The sequence below is a fragment of the Narcine bancroftii genome, chromosome 10, assembly GCF_036971445.1.
Source record: "Narcine bancroftii isolate sNarBan1 chromosome 10, sNarBan1.hap1, whole genome shotgun sequence".
NCBI classification, from domain to species: domain Eukaryota; kingdom Metazoa; phylum Chordata; class Chondrichthyes; order Torpediniformes; family Narcinidae; genus Narcine; species Narcine bancroftii.
In genome coordinates, this window is record NC_091478.1 from 70,547,701 (window position 1) to 70,560,422 (window position 12,722).

Below are 12,722 nucleotides of genomic sequence, written 5' to 3' on the forward strand. Positions count from 1 at the left end.
TTAAGTGCTTCAACACATGCCCAATGACACAACAACAAACTTTTCAATTTCAATACCCTCCCCCTTATCCGATTTCACTGTTTCCATCTGTCCTTAATCTATTCCCATTCTTCCTCATTCCTACCTTTCAATCCTCTCCCATCTTCATTATCATTTTACTTCTTGCCCCCTCCTTTCCATTGTTTGTTTATTATTCCCTTTCCTACATTACTCTCAAAAATTAATCCCAGCTCAAAACATTGATTTTCAACCCCCCCCCCCCCCACCCACATGGAACCTGCCTGTCAGACTGAATCTCTCCAGCTTCACATTCTTTGTTCAAGATTCCTGCAAATGCAATTATTGTGATTCTCTACTCATGGAATATAGAACAGGGCTTTCAGCTTCAGCTCAGGAACAAGCCAAACATGAGGCCCAAATTAAATGAAAACTTTGATGCTTGCACGTGATACATACTCCTTTATATTTTTCCTGCAAATTCATGTGTCTATCTAGATTAGAATCTTCTTAAACATTATTCCTTTTGCAAATAATGCAATGCTATACGTCTGGTATGAGGGAGAGCCACTCATCTGACTGATGGAACTCCAAGGATGGTCACCAAGGAGTGGCAAGGTCCAATGAGAGGCAAAAATGGGCCTGAAAAAAGAGGCATGAAAATGAGAAGACTTTGTGGGAATATCTTAGGGCCTACTTGGGCAGATGAGAGATAAGACTGCTAATGTCTTGATTTTTTTTAGATTTTTACATGGTAGTCCTGAAAAGTTTCTGAAATGATAGCATGTAGAAACATAAATTCAGGATCTGGTAAATAAATCCTTGACAGTGGTAACAACAGATATAAATAACAGCTGTGAAATGTCCATCAAAGCTGGAAATTTTCATTCTATTCAGCAGAATTTTATAAAATATGTAGTATCATCTGCAATGTAGCTATTGAAAAATGTACATTGAATACCCCAAACCTCTGCCATTCGTTTACTCAGATGAAGCATCAGCAGATAACCTTTCTATCTAAAATGCACAGGAAAATCAATGGAAAACAGCTTAATGCAGAAACTAATACAAGTTTAATTTGCAAGGGATTTTTAATTAAGTATCTGCTGATTACGCCTGCCCAAAGTGTGAAGATGTGGAAATTAGATTATGTTAATATTGGCTGCTGTTCGTGCCTTAGCCAGGTTAATCCTTAAGTAATCACTATGCCACTCAGTCCATAAAATAATTATCATATTCTTATGTTTAATCAGTAGAGGATGACCTGAGCAAAATTCATTGGGGTTGGGGGAAAAAAATGATTTCTTCATGCTTTTCACCTGCTACTATCTCTAAGGACTCTCAACATGATTACATTGGTACAGTATTACAGAAACATTCCAGTAAGTTGTTCTTATTTCACATGTGATTGTGCCAATGACCTGGGTTTATTGTTTTAAACGTGTTGGCTATGCATTATGGTAAGATGGACTTAAGTAGTGTTCAGCTTTCATTCCCTTGGTAAATAAATGCAAACTCTTTGCACTGCTATATAGACATAATTATCGGATGAATCACTGTCATCTTTCATGAGGTGAATTATAATGTTAAGACAAAGAAATTAAAATTGCAAAAAGAATTTTTCTGAATCACTCACTCAGGAATTTTTCATGAGTGTGTTAATAAAGCTCAAAGGTACGTAGTCTGTGGCTTGCAACTAGCACGTATTTTTGTATTAAGAATTTATCAGAGTCAAATTAACAAGATCATAATGCATCTTTTATATACAAAATGTTTTTTCAAAAAAAGTACAGCATAAAATTGAAGATGCCATTGGCAAACAGAAATGCAGTTCCTTTTCCTCATCGGGTATGAAATATACAATCTTTTCAGCTTTTCACAGATCCAAAATTTGACGTCAGGCCTAGATTTGGCTGAAATGCTACTAGGGAAAGTGCTGACAGTCACTGTGGCAATTTACACAAATAGCAACTTGGTCAAGTTATTAGAGTACGATTGTTGGCCCGAGAATCACATTCCAGCAAGAACTAAACAGATTCAGAGAGAAGTGGGTGTGAGGGAAACATTAATCTACAGTTATTGAACAATACATTGGCACTTTCCAGTTAGTTGGAGCTGCTTCCCTTACCTCCTCTTCTGCTCGCTGATTCAGTTCTTGTGATTTCTTCAGTTCATCATGCAATCTTTTGATTCTCTCCTCATAAGTTGTACTTTCTTCTGCCAGCTGCACATTTCTCTGCTGACTACATGCAATATCATTTTTCAGGCTAGCTATTTCTCGGCACTTCTCACCTAACTGAAAAGGAATTCACAGCTGTGTATCTGAGAAGGTAATGAGAAGAGAGACAAAATGCTATGCCCCCACTGTAACTATTGATTTGCGACAGTAGTGGAATCTTGTACATTATTTTAGTCTGTTTTCATTTTAAGTTTGTTACATATTTCTCTTGGGTTCTCTATCACTATGTACTATATCTAAACCAAGGATATGGCACGTAAAGTCATTAAAAATCTTTGTTACGTGCAGATGTCACCAATAGAAAGTGTAAGAGGGCAATGTGAACCACCTTAATCCTAGTTGTAAACACCTTGTTGTATGACAGATTCATGACTCTAATTCTCCACAGCTCTCAGCTGTGTGGAAATTGAGATATTTTTGATTAATTGCTCTTGAGGTATTTGAACTTGACCCTCAGGATCACTGGTCATCTTATTTAACTGCTAAATTAAAGAACACCACCAGACAGTCCCACCTCTGCTCCATGAGAAAAGGTGATTGAATTTCTCCATTCTAAACTATAAAATATATGTAGGTGGTGTTATTACGTTCCCAGATTGTTATAAAACTCATGCGTTCTCTACACCATAAAGATAAAGGATTCAGAAAACATGTGAAGATACTGATACATTGAAACTTTGGAAGAAATGAGGATGCACGTTAGTTTCCTTTAGCAAGTAACAAACCTGTTCCACATTTTCTTTCTGGGCACCCTGACAAGCCGTTAACTCAAGCCTGAGGTCATGGATGAGTCTGCTTGATGCCAGCAACTCGTGTTTTGTCTTTTGTGCCTGTTCCTGCACCATATCAAACTGTGACTGGAGTTTGGCAAATGCATCTCCATGTCGAGTCACCTGTGGAATGACATGGTCAGTTTTCGAAAGTAAACCAAGCAAATTACAAACTCAGACAATGGATTACTGATGCAATGCTGAAGGAATGCTGGCTCTTACCTCTTCAGAAGAATATTTATTTTCTTTCTGAGATGCTAAAAGTTTTTTTTGGGCAAGCTGCAACTCTGACTCACAATTTTTATATTTGTTTAATAGAACTTGGTGTTTCTTCTGCAAGTGTGCAAGGCTGTCATCAAGATTCAGAATACGATCTTCCTTCTCCCTCAGCTGGAAAAGAAACAATTGATCGGTCATTTTAACTTTGTGTTTTGTTGCTTTTTGGTGATTCTCAAAACATATATTCTCCATTAAGATATTTAGAATTAATAATCAAACTGCAGATGGTCCTTTCAGACATCAAATAAAATTATTTTGAAAAAGAAATGAATTTTATGTGAAGTATAAACTCACCGAATTTCTTCATATTTTTTATTGATATCATCTAATCACCACTTGAGTAAAATATATGAACTAAAGAACAAAAGCAACCAGTTGGTGTATATTCGAGCACAGGAACAGGCCCTTCAGCCCACCGTTTCTCTACGGCCTCGATACCAAATTAAACGAATCTCTTTTTTATGATCCACATTCTTTCATTCCCTGCCAAAATGCTCCCAAACATCACCACTGAATCTGTTTCCACCACCAGCCCTAATATGATCCATGCACCCGCAACTCTGAGTAAATCTCCTTTAAACATTTCCCCTCTCAACTCAAAGCTGCGCCTTCCAATATTTGACATTTTCACCCCAGGTAAAGGACTACCATTTCTGTACCTTTTATAATTTTATAAACCTTTTTCAGGTTTCACCTCAGCCTCCATCACCACATAGAAAACTACCTAAGTATCCAACCTCTCCTCATATCCAATACTCTCTATCCAGGTAATAAGCTGACGAACCTCTTCTGAATTCTCTCCAAAACCTCCACATCCTTCCTGTAACATGGCAACCAGGACTGCACACAATATTCCAAATGTGGCTTCATCAAAATTGTATATACAGTGCCCCCCATCATGCTTGGGACAAAGACACTTTAAAAAAAAATGCATTTTACCCATGTGCTTCACAGTTTTAAATTTGTAATCAAACAAATTAAAGTGCACATTCCAGATTTTATTCACGGTTATAGTCATGTTTAGTACGTTGTTGCATAGCCATTGCATGCAATGACTGCTTGAAGTCTGTGATTCATAGTAACTTCTCTGGTGATGCTCTAACAGGCCTCTCTACTGCAGCCATCTTCAGCTCCTGCTTGTTTCGGAGGCTTGTCCCTTTAAGGTTTCTCTTCGGGATATGTAAGGCATGCTCAATTGGGATGACTGACTTGGCCAATCAAGAATACTCCAGTTTTTAGCTTTGAAAAACTTCTTTGTTCCTTTAGCAGTAGTTTGAGATCATTGTCTTGCTGTAGGATGAAGCATCATCCAATGAGTTTGGAGGCATTTGCTTGAACTGAAGCATTTTGCTATGCCATCAGCAATTACAACATTAATGAAGATATGTGTGCCAGTACTTGTAACAGCCATATGTGCCCAGGCTATAACACCCCTACTACCATGTTTCACAGAAGAGGTGGTATGCTTTGGATCTTGGGCAGTTCCTTTAAGCCTCCACACTTTGTTCTTGCCATCACTTTGATACAGGTTAATCTTGATCTCATCTAACTACATGACCTTTTTCCAGAATTTTGCAGGCTCTTTTAAATCTTGGCAAACTGTAATCTGGCCATTCTGTTTCAGTGGCTAACCAGCAGCCTCTGTATTTCTGTTCCTAAAGTCTTCTACGGACAGTAGACATTGACACATCCACACCTGCCTCCAGAATAGTGTTTCGGATCATCGGGCAGGCATTTGGGAATTTGTTTTCATTATTCTTCTGTTATCAGTAGTGTTATCCTTGGTCTACCAGTCCCTTTGCAACTACTTAGCTCACAAGTACAATCTTTCTTCTTAATGATGTTACAAACAGTGATTTTGATAATCTTAAGATTTGGGTGATATCTCTGACTGTTTTATTTTCACTTTTCAGCTTCATAATGGCTTCTTTTACTTACATTGGCACAACTCTAATCATCATGTTAAAAAAATGGCAACTACAAACTCCAAAGGTGATCTAAAGCTTAGAAACAAGCCGAGCTCTCTTATACTTGCACCACTGAAGCAATTAAACATACCCGAGTAACCACAAACACCTGTGAAGCCAAATGTCCCAAACTTTATGGTGCCCTGAAATGGGGGAACTATGTATAAAAAGTACTGTAATTCCTACATGGTCAAACCAAAATGTATACAAATACACTTGAATAAAACCTGAAATGTGCACTTTAATTACATGTGAATTATTTGATTACAAATTGTGAAGCAGAAGGGCCTGGATGGTGAGGGGTTTTGAGGATAGAGGCTGTTTTTTCCAGAACTCTTGCAGATGTCCTCAAAGAGTGAAGTCTGGTGCCCGTGATGTCACAGGCCAAGTGAACAACCCTCTGGAGCTTTTTCTTGTCCTGAGTGTTGACACCTCCATAGGAGACAGTGATGCAACCAGCCAGAATGCTCTCCATGCTACACCTGTAGAAGTTTTCAACAGTCTTCAGTGAATCTCCTTGAACAACACGTCACAAAGTATAGCTGCTGGCAAGACTTCTTCATGATTGCTTCAACATGGATACTCAGAGATGTTGACACCCAGGAAAGGAAAAATGTATTTTTGTCCCAAACATAATAGAATGTACTGTTTGCAACATGCCTTTCCAACTTTTGTACTCGTTGCCTTGGCCAATGAAGGCAGCTGTGCTGTATACATTCTGTACCATTCAGTCTATTTATGTTGCCACTCAGGGAGCTATGGGCTTGCACCTCAAGATCTGCCATTTCCTCTTGCATTTGGCCCAGATTGAACTTCATTTCTCTGCTCACATCTCCAATTAATCTATTTCCTGCTATATATTTTGAAAACCTTCATCATCCACAACGTTGTGTTGCCTGCAAACTTACATACCAACCTATCTACTTTTTTGTTCAAATAATTTATACATATCATAAACAACTGAGTTCTCACCACTGATCCTTGCAAAACATTATTGGTCAAAGATATGTGGAAGAGATATAGAATTCATTTCCCACTCCTCTCCTCCATCAATTCCATCTTTTACTTCTTTTGACTTGGAAAAGACTCTATTATGACTCATCCCATCAGAGCCACACTCTCTTTGCCCCCTCACGACAAGAAGAAGATTTAAGACTATGAGATTAGGTAATACTAGATTCAAGGACAGTTTCTTCCCCACTGTTATCAGAATCAGAATTTATTTGATAAATAGGTCATGATCATTGGGCAGGCATCATACTGCAAATGTTCATATACATCACCTTACAACAATAAATTTTTAAAAAGTATGGCAGTGACTTTGGATCATTGATTATTCAGGAATCTGACGGCAGTGGGGAGAAAGCCGTCCTTGTGCTGCTGAGAGCTGGTATTTAGGCTCCTGTACCTTTTGCCTGATGGTAGCAGAGTGAAGAGGACATGCAAGACCTGGGTGGTGAGGGGATTTGAGGATAGAGGCTATTTTTTCCAGAACTCTTGCAAATGTCTTCGATGGAGTGAAGTCTGGTGCCTGTGATGTCACAGGCCGAGTTAACAACCCTCAGGAGCTTTTTCTTGAGAGTTGACACCTCCATAGCAGATAGTGATGCAACCAGCCAGAATGCTCTCCATGGTACACCTGTGGAAGTTTTCAACAGTCTTTGGTGACATACTGAATCTCCTCAAACAACACCTCACAAAGTATAGCCGCTGGCAAGACATGGAGGCTCCAGGACAGATCCTCAGAGATGTTGACACCCAGGAATTTGGAGTTCTTGAGCTTCTCCATTACTGAGGCTTCGATGAAGACTGGGTCGTGTTCCCCTGACTTCTTCCTTGAAGTCCACCCTCATCGCCTTGGTTGAGCACAAGGTTGTTGCTGTGACAGCACTCACTGAGCTAATGTATCTCTCTCCTCTCCTCTTTGCTGTTTGTGAGTCTACCGACAACTGTGGTGTTATCAGCAAATTTGTCGATAACATTGAAATTGTGCTTCCCACACAGTCATAGGTGTATAATGAGTAGAGCAGTGGGCGATGCATGCATCCTTGAGGCGCACCTGTTTCCAATTTGTACTGACTGTGGTTTTCCAATGAGGAAGTCAAGGATCCAATTGCAAAGGGGTGTACAGAGACCCAATTTGTAGCTTCATGACCAGGAATAAGAGAATAATGGTATTGGAGGCCGAGCTGTAGTCGATGAAGAGCAGCCGTATATATGAGTTGCTGTTTTTGAGGTGAACTAGAACTGAGTGGAGAGCCACCAATATTCTATGGAGTGATTGTGACAATAGATGAATTGCAGTGGGTCCAGACCTTTGCTTAGGTACGTGTTAATTCTGGCCATGACAAGCCTGTCAAAGTTAGTGCTATTGGGCAATAGTTATTGAGGCAGCTCACATTGGTCTTCTTGGGCACTGGGATGATTGATGGCCTTTTGAAGCAGATGGGAACCTCTAACTGCAGCAATGAGAGGTTTTTGTTTTTTTTGGCATTCCATTCATTTTATTATACCAGACAGTCATTTCTGAACAGCAATAGAACAGACATTTATTTTGTGTAAAGATACTAAATAAATGATTTTAAAAATCCTGTAAGACAGATGACACAGTGAAGAATAAAAAAGAGCTGAGTACAAGACAAAAAATGTTTTTTTTTCACATTTAAAGCAAGAGACAAAAATAAATATTGTATTCTCTCAGTAACAAAACAGCTAGGTGATTATCAGAATGAAATACCATAAGGAGTGGATAGAATGATGTTCATAACATTCCGGATGAGGGAGAATATAAAATGCACGACATTTTCTGTGTTTTACTGACTGGCATGTGTGCAAAATTATAGTGGGGAGTACAATGAAGGAAAGCCTGCACAAACTGCTGATGTCAACAGAAGGAATGATTGTAAGATGGCCAGTGGCGGACAACAGAAACCTGGTCCCCTGTGTCTAGTGGCCGGAGTTCAGATGATCGAAGTCTCCTCATCCACTTGCTGATATCCAGCAGCATTTTTTGCATTGCCATCTGCCTCTTCCATTTCTGAGTCACTCTTATCTTATTCCTCCTTGATATCCTTTTCACCTTTGTCTTTGCCTTCCTGGCCAGAGGACTTTCGCAACTGCTTTGCAGATTTCTTTTGAGAAGCTTTTTTTCCGTTTGGAGCCTGCTTTTTCACTTTTGCTCTTGGCCTTTCCCTCCTCCTCCATGAGCTCTGCCCCTTCATCTTCACTGCTGGCATCTGCCCCTTTTCCTTCGATCTCTGAAGAACTCTGTTGCTTTATCGCCTGGTATCCTGTGAACTTGACACCAGGATTGTTTTCGATCTCCCACAGACCTTCATTGAAACCTTTTCGCTTGTTCGACTTTCCAAATTTTTCTTTATATTCTTGGTATGGTAAAAGGTCTTTTGCTCCCAGAAAGACGGTTTCATGAGTTCCAAAGAAGAAAATAGGATATTTATTTGCTGGTGGTTTCACAGCTCCCTCCGGGAGCTCATTAATCCTGGCCGGCCAGTGCGGGTAGCCCTTCATCTTGGTGAATACCAGATCGCCAGCCTTGTAGTCTCTCGGCCTCGGTCGCGCCATCGCTGCCGCTCTCCTCCTCTCTCCCTCCCCTCCCTACCCCCACCCCCACTGACTGTAAACCGGGCTTTTAAACAAGCGGAGATCCAGCTCCGAGGGAAGAAAGGTGGGGGTGGGGGCTGGTGGGTGGATGTGGGGAGGAGAAGGCAGGCCCTCTGAACACCTCCCTTCCAAGATATAAATTATCCCACGTACTTCCTTCCCCCCCACCCCCTCTTCCCTGAAAGCAAAGTGAGACGGACCCTCCTGCTGCCCCCCTTCCCTCCCCACCGCCGCTGCTGTCCCGGTGCCCTTGGCAGCCAATTGCTCCCGCCGCAGTTCGCACCCTTCAGCAATAAGAGGTTGAAGATGTCTGTGAACACTCTGGCTAGTTGGTTAATGCAGATTTTCAGTACCCTGCCAGGTATGTCGTCAGGGCCTGATACCTTGCGAGGATTCACCCTCTTGAATGATGTTCTGATGTCGTCCTAAGAGACAGATATCACAGGGTCCTCAGCCATGGCAGGGATTCTAGTAGGCACTGTTTGGTTCTCCTTCTCAAAGCGGGCACAGAAGGTGTTCAATTCATTGGGTAATGAAGCATCACAGTCATCTATGGTGTTCATCCTCGCTTTGTAGGCTGCAATGACCTGCACTCCTTGCCATAAATGGCAAGTATCTGTTTCTGTCTTGGGCTTCCTCCGGAATTGCCACTGCTTCAGAGATGGCCTTCCGCAGGTGGTACCTGGACCTTGTAGATATCCAGATCTCTGGCCTTAAACATGCTTGATCTTGCCCTCAGCAGGTTGCAAATCCTCTGATTCATCCAAGGCTTCTGGTTGGGGAACACCTGGTATGTGCGTGTGGGCACACACTTGTCTATGCAGGCCTTGATGAAGTCGATGACATCTGTTGCATATTCATTTAAGTCTATGGATGAGTTCTTGAATATGTTGCAGTCCACCGGTTCAAAGCAGTCTTGTAGATGCACCTCCATCTCCCATACTTTTGCCATCTTCACTACTGGTGCTGTGGTCCTCAGTCTCTACTTATATGCCAGGAGTAGAAGTACAGTAAGGTGATCAGACTTGCCAAAGTGCGCTTGTGGTATGGCTCGGTAGGCATTCTTCATGGTGGTGCAGCAGTGGTCGAGTTTGTTGGCTCCCCGGTTGCATATGACCTATTGGTGGTAGTTTGTCAGAGACTTCTTCAGCTTGGCCTGTTGGAAGTCCCCTACAATAATCAGGAAGGCATCAGGATGTGCTCTCTCATGGCTGGTAATCAAAGTGCTCGGTTCTTCCAGTGCCAGCCTGATGTTAGCCTGGGGTTGAATGTACACTGCGACCAGGATGATGGCGGTGAACTCCCTTGGCAGGTAGAATGGGTGGCACTTGATTGTCAGATGTTCCAAGCCAGGGGAGCAGGACTGGGACATGACTGTCGTGTTTGTACATCATGATGTATTGATGATGACACAAAATGCCACCTCCCCTGGTTTTTCCGATGCCCACTGTTCAGTCAGCACGGTGGAAGGTGTAGACCACGGCCTGAAGTACCGTGTCCAGAATGTCCGCATCTAACCACGTTTCTGTAAAGCACATCACACTGATGTCTCTCTGATGTTGAAGTCTGGCTTGGAGCTCGTCAAGTTTATTCTCCAAGGATTGTACATTGGCCAGGAGGATGATAGGAAGTAGAAGCCTCAAGGCCCGGCGTCTCAGCTTAACCTGTAGCCTCACTCTACGTACATGTGGATGGGTCTTCTTTACATGGCCTGGTGGCCAAGTAAATTACATGGCAGGTAATTTCCGCAGTGTTTAAATGGTCCGTGCGATGTCTTTTTAAATTTTCCGCAATGTTTAAATGTACTGAGCGTCTGCTGTCTGTGACTCCCACAAAGTTTAAATGGCCAGATCACTGTCTGTTTAAAACTCCCGCGCTTTTGAACCTGCCTGATCCCTGGGTGTTTAAAGGTCCCACGGTCTGACAGAGTCTGCTGATTCTTCCAATTCCAAGGTCTGCCAGCAATCTTAGGATATCCTAATTTATGGGTGTTTGATATTATGATTCGATCTGGGGTTGGATTTTAATAGTTCTAAACCGAAAAATTTGATCATTCCTGTCAGAGCTGCACACAAAGAGTCTCCACTGTAAGGTGCCATCTTAAATTCAGACTCCTGAATGAACTTCAAAATAGCAACATTATGTTGCCTTTGCTCTTTACAATCTGATTTAACTCGTTAACTGTATTTCTGACCTGTGACCTACTTGTGGTCTTAAATGTCTATCTGGACATGTGAAAATACCATATTTTCAGGATAAGAACATATTTACATGGGTAGGGCATTACATTGTTTTCTGAAAACTTTATTTAAAGATAACAATCAACTTACAATAATAACAAAGAAAAAGAGAGAAAAAAAAAACCCTCCCACCAGCTCCCTTAAAGGGAGCCAAATATAAAAGACAATACAGTAAATGTAAAAAATATTTCAAAGTATGTCTAGATTCATATACTCCAAATAAGAAGACCACATCTAAACAAAAAATGGATAATTATCGTGCAAATTACATGTAATTTTTTCTATAATAATACAAGTTCTCAACTCATTGTGCCAACATGAAATATTAACCTCCACATTATCTTTCCAGGTACTAGTTAAACATTTCCGTGCTACAGATAGCACCAAATGTACAAAAGCAATTTGAAATTTATCTAACCCTAATCCTTTCAAGTAAACAATATATCCCCAAAAAAAAAATCGATGATCTAATGGTAATTTAATCTTAAATAATTTTTCCAAAATGGTTGTACTTTAACGCAAGACCAGAATGCATGTAAAAAAGTTCCAGTACATAATCCACATCTAGAACAAGAATCAGAATTACTAAACCCATACTTTTTCAATTTCTCCGGAGTCCAATATAACTGATGTAAAAAATTATAATTGACCATTCCATATCGTAGATTGGTCACTTTAGTTACACTATCATGCCACATAGCCTCCCAATTATCTTCCAGAAAAATACAATTTAAATCACTTTCCCATTTAAGCCTACATTTCTCCCAGCCCGGCTTATCCATAGCTTCTTATAACAGTTGATACATATCCAAAATATAACCTTTCTTAGGTACAGAAGAAATCAAAGACTCAAATTTCATCAACATAGGTAAATACATCTCTGTACCATAAATCTTTTTTTGTCAAAGCTCTAACTTGATAATACACAAATAAGGAATTTACTGAGATATCAAATTTCTCCCGCAATTGATTAAAAGAAAGGAATTGACCATCTTCAAAAATCCTGAATTATCTTTATATCCTTAAAATTCCATCTCTTCAAACATCTCTTCCTTTTAAACATTGAAAAAGGAATAAGCCGATTATGATATAACGGAGTTTGAATTGACAGTTTACCCTTTGATCCTAAAACCTTATTTCTTTTAAGCCATATCTTTAACAAATGTTTTAATACTGGCATATTACATCCTTGCAACAAATTCAAATCCCACTTAAACAAAAACTGATGTATCTTAGCTTCAAATATACAAGCCATTTCCACCTTTACCCAACTCGGAGGTTGATCCATATCCATCAATCTGCTAATAAATTTCAACTGAGCTGCATCATTATAATTTTGAAAATGAGGTAACTGCAGTCCACCAAGGGCATATTTCTATGTAAGTTTAAATAAAGCTACACAAACTAATTTCCTTTTCCACAGAAACTCCCGCAGGGCATTAAATTTTTATGTATTATTTTCATTTTACAAAATTGATCCAATCAAAACATTTTTTCAATTTGATTTATTCTAATGAAGCAGTAAATTTGTTTAATTTCAAGAGCCGAATCTAAATATATATCAGATTAAATGTAAATCTCTCCCAACAGAACATTTGGTTGAAGACCA

General features: G+C 40.1%; 1 protein-coding gene and 1 pseudogene across 9 annotated transcripts in view; both read right to left on the reverse strand.

Annotated features, from left to right (window-relative positions):
• LOC138744724 (polyamine-modulated factor 1-binding protein 1) overlaps window positions 1–12,722 on the reverse strand; it is a 640,882-nt gene that overhangs the window by 62,096 nt on the left and 566,064 nt on the right. For 8 of the 9 annotated variants that reach the window (XM_069901308.1, XM_069901306.1, XM_069901305.1 and 5 more), the window contains 3 exons: window positions 3,229–3,396; window positions 2,962–3,129; window positions 2,126–2,293 (listed from right to left, as the gene is read on the reverse strand). In XM_069901308.1, the coding sequence (XP_069757409.1) occupies window positions 2,126–2,293; window positions 2,962–3,129; window positions 3,229–3,396 (504 nt within the window). Of the gene's footprint in view, window positions 1–2,125; window positions 2,320–2,961; window positions 3,130–3,228; window positions 3,397–12,722 lie in introns of those variants that run through there. The other variant, XM_069901313.1, reaches the window with a different exon arrangement.
• On the reverse strand, window positions 8,196–8,845 carry LOC138743956 (hepatoma-derived growth factor-related protein 3 pseudogene; annotated as a pseudogene).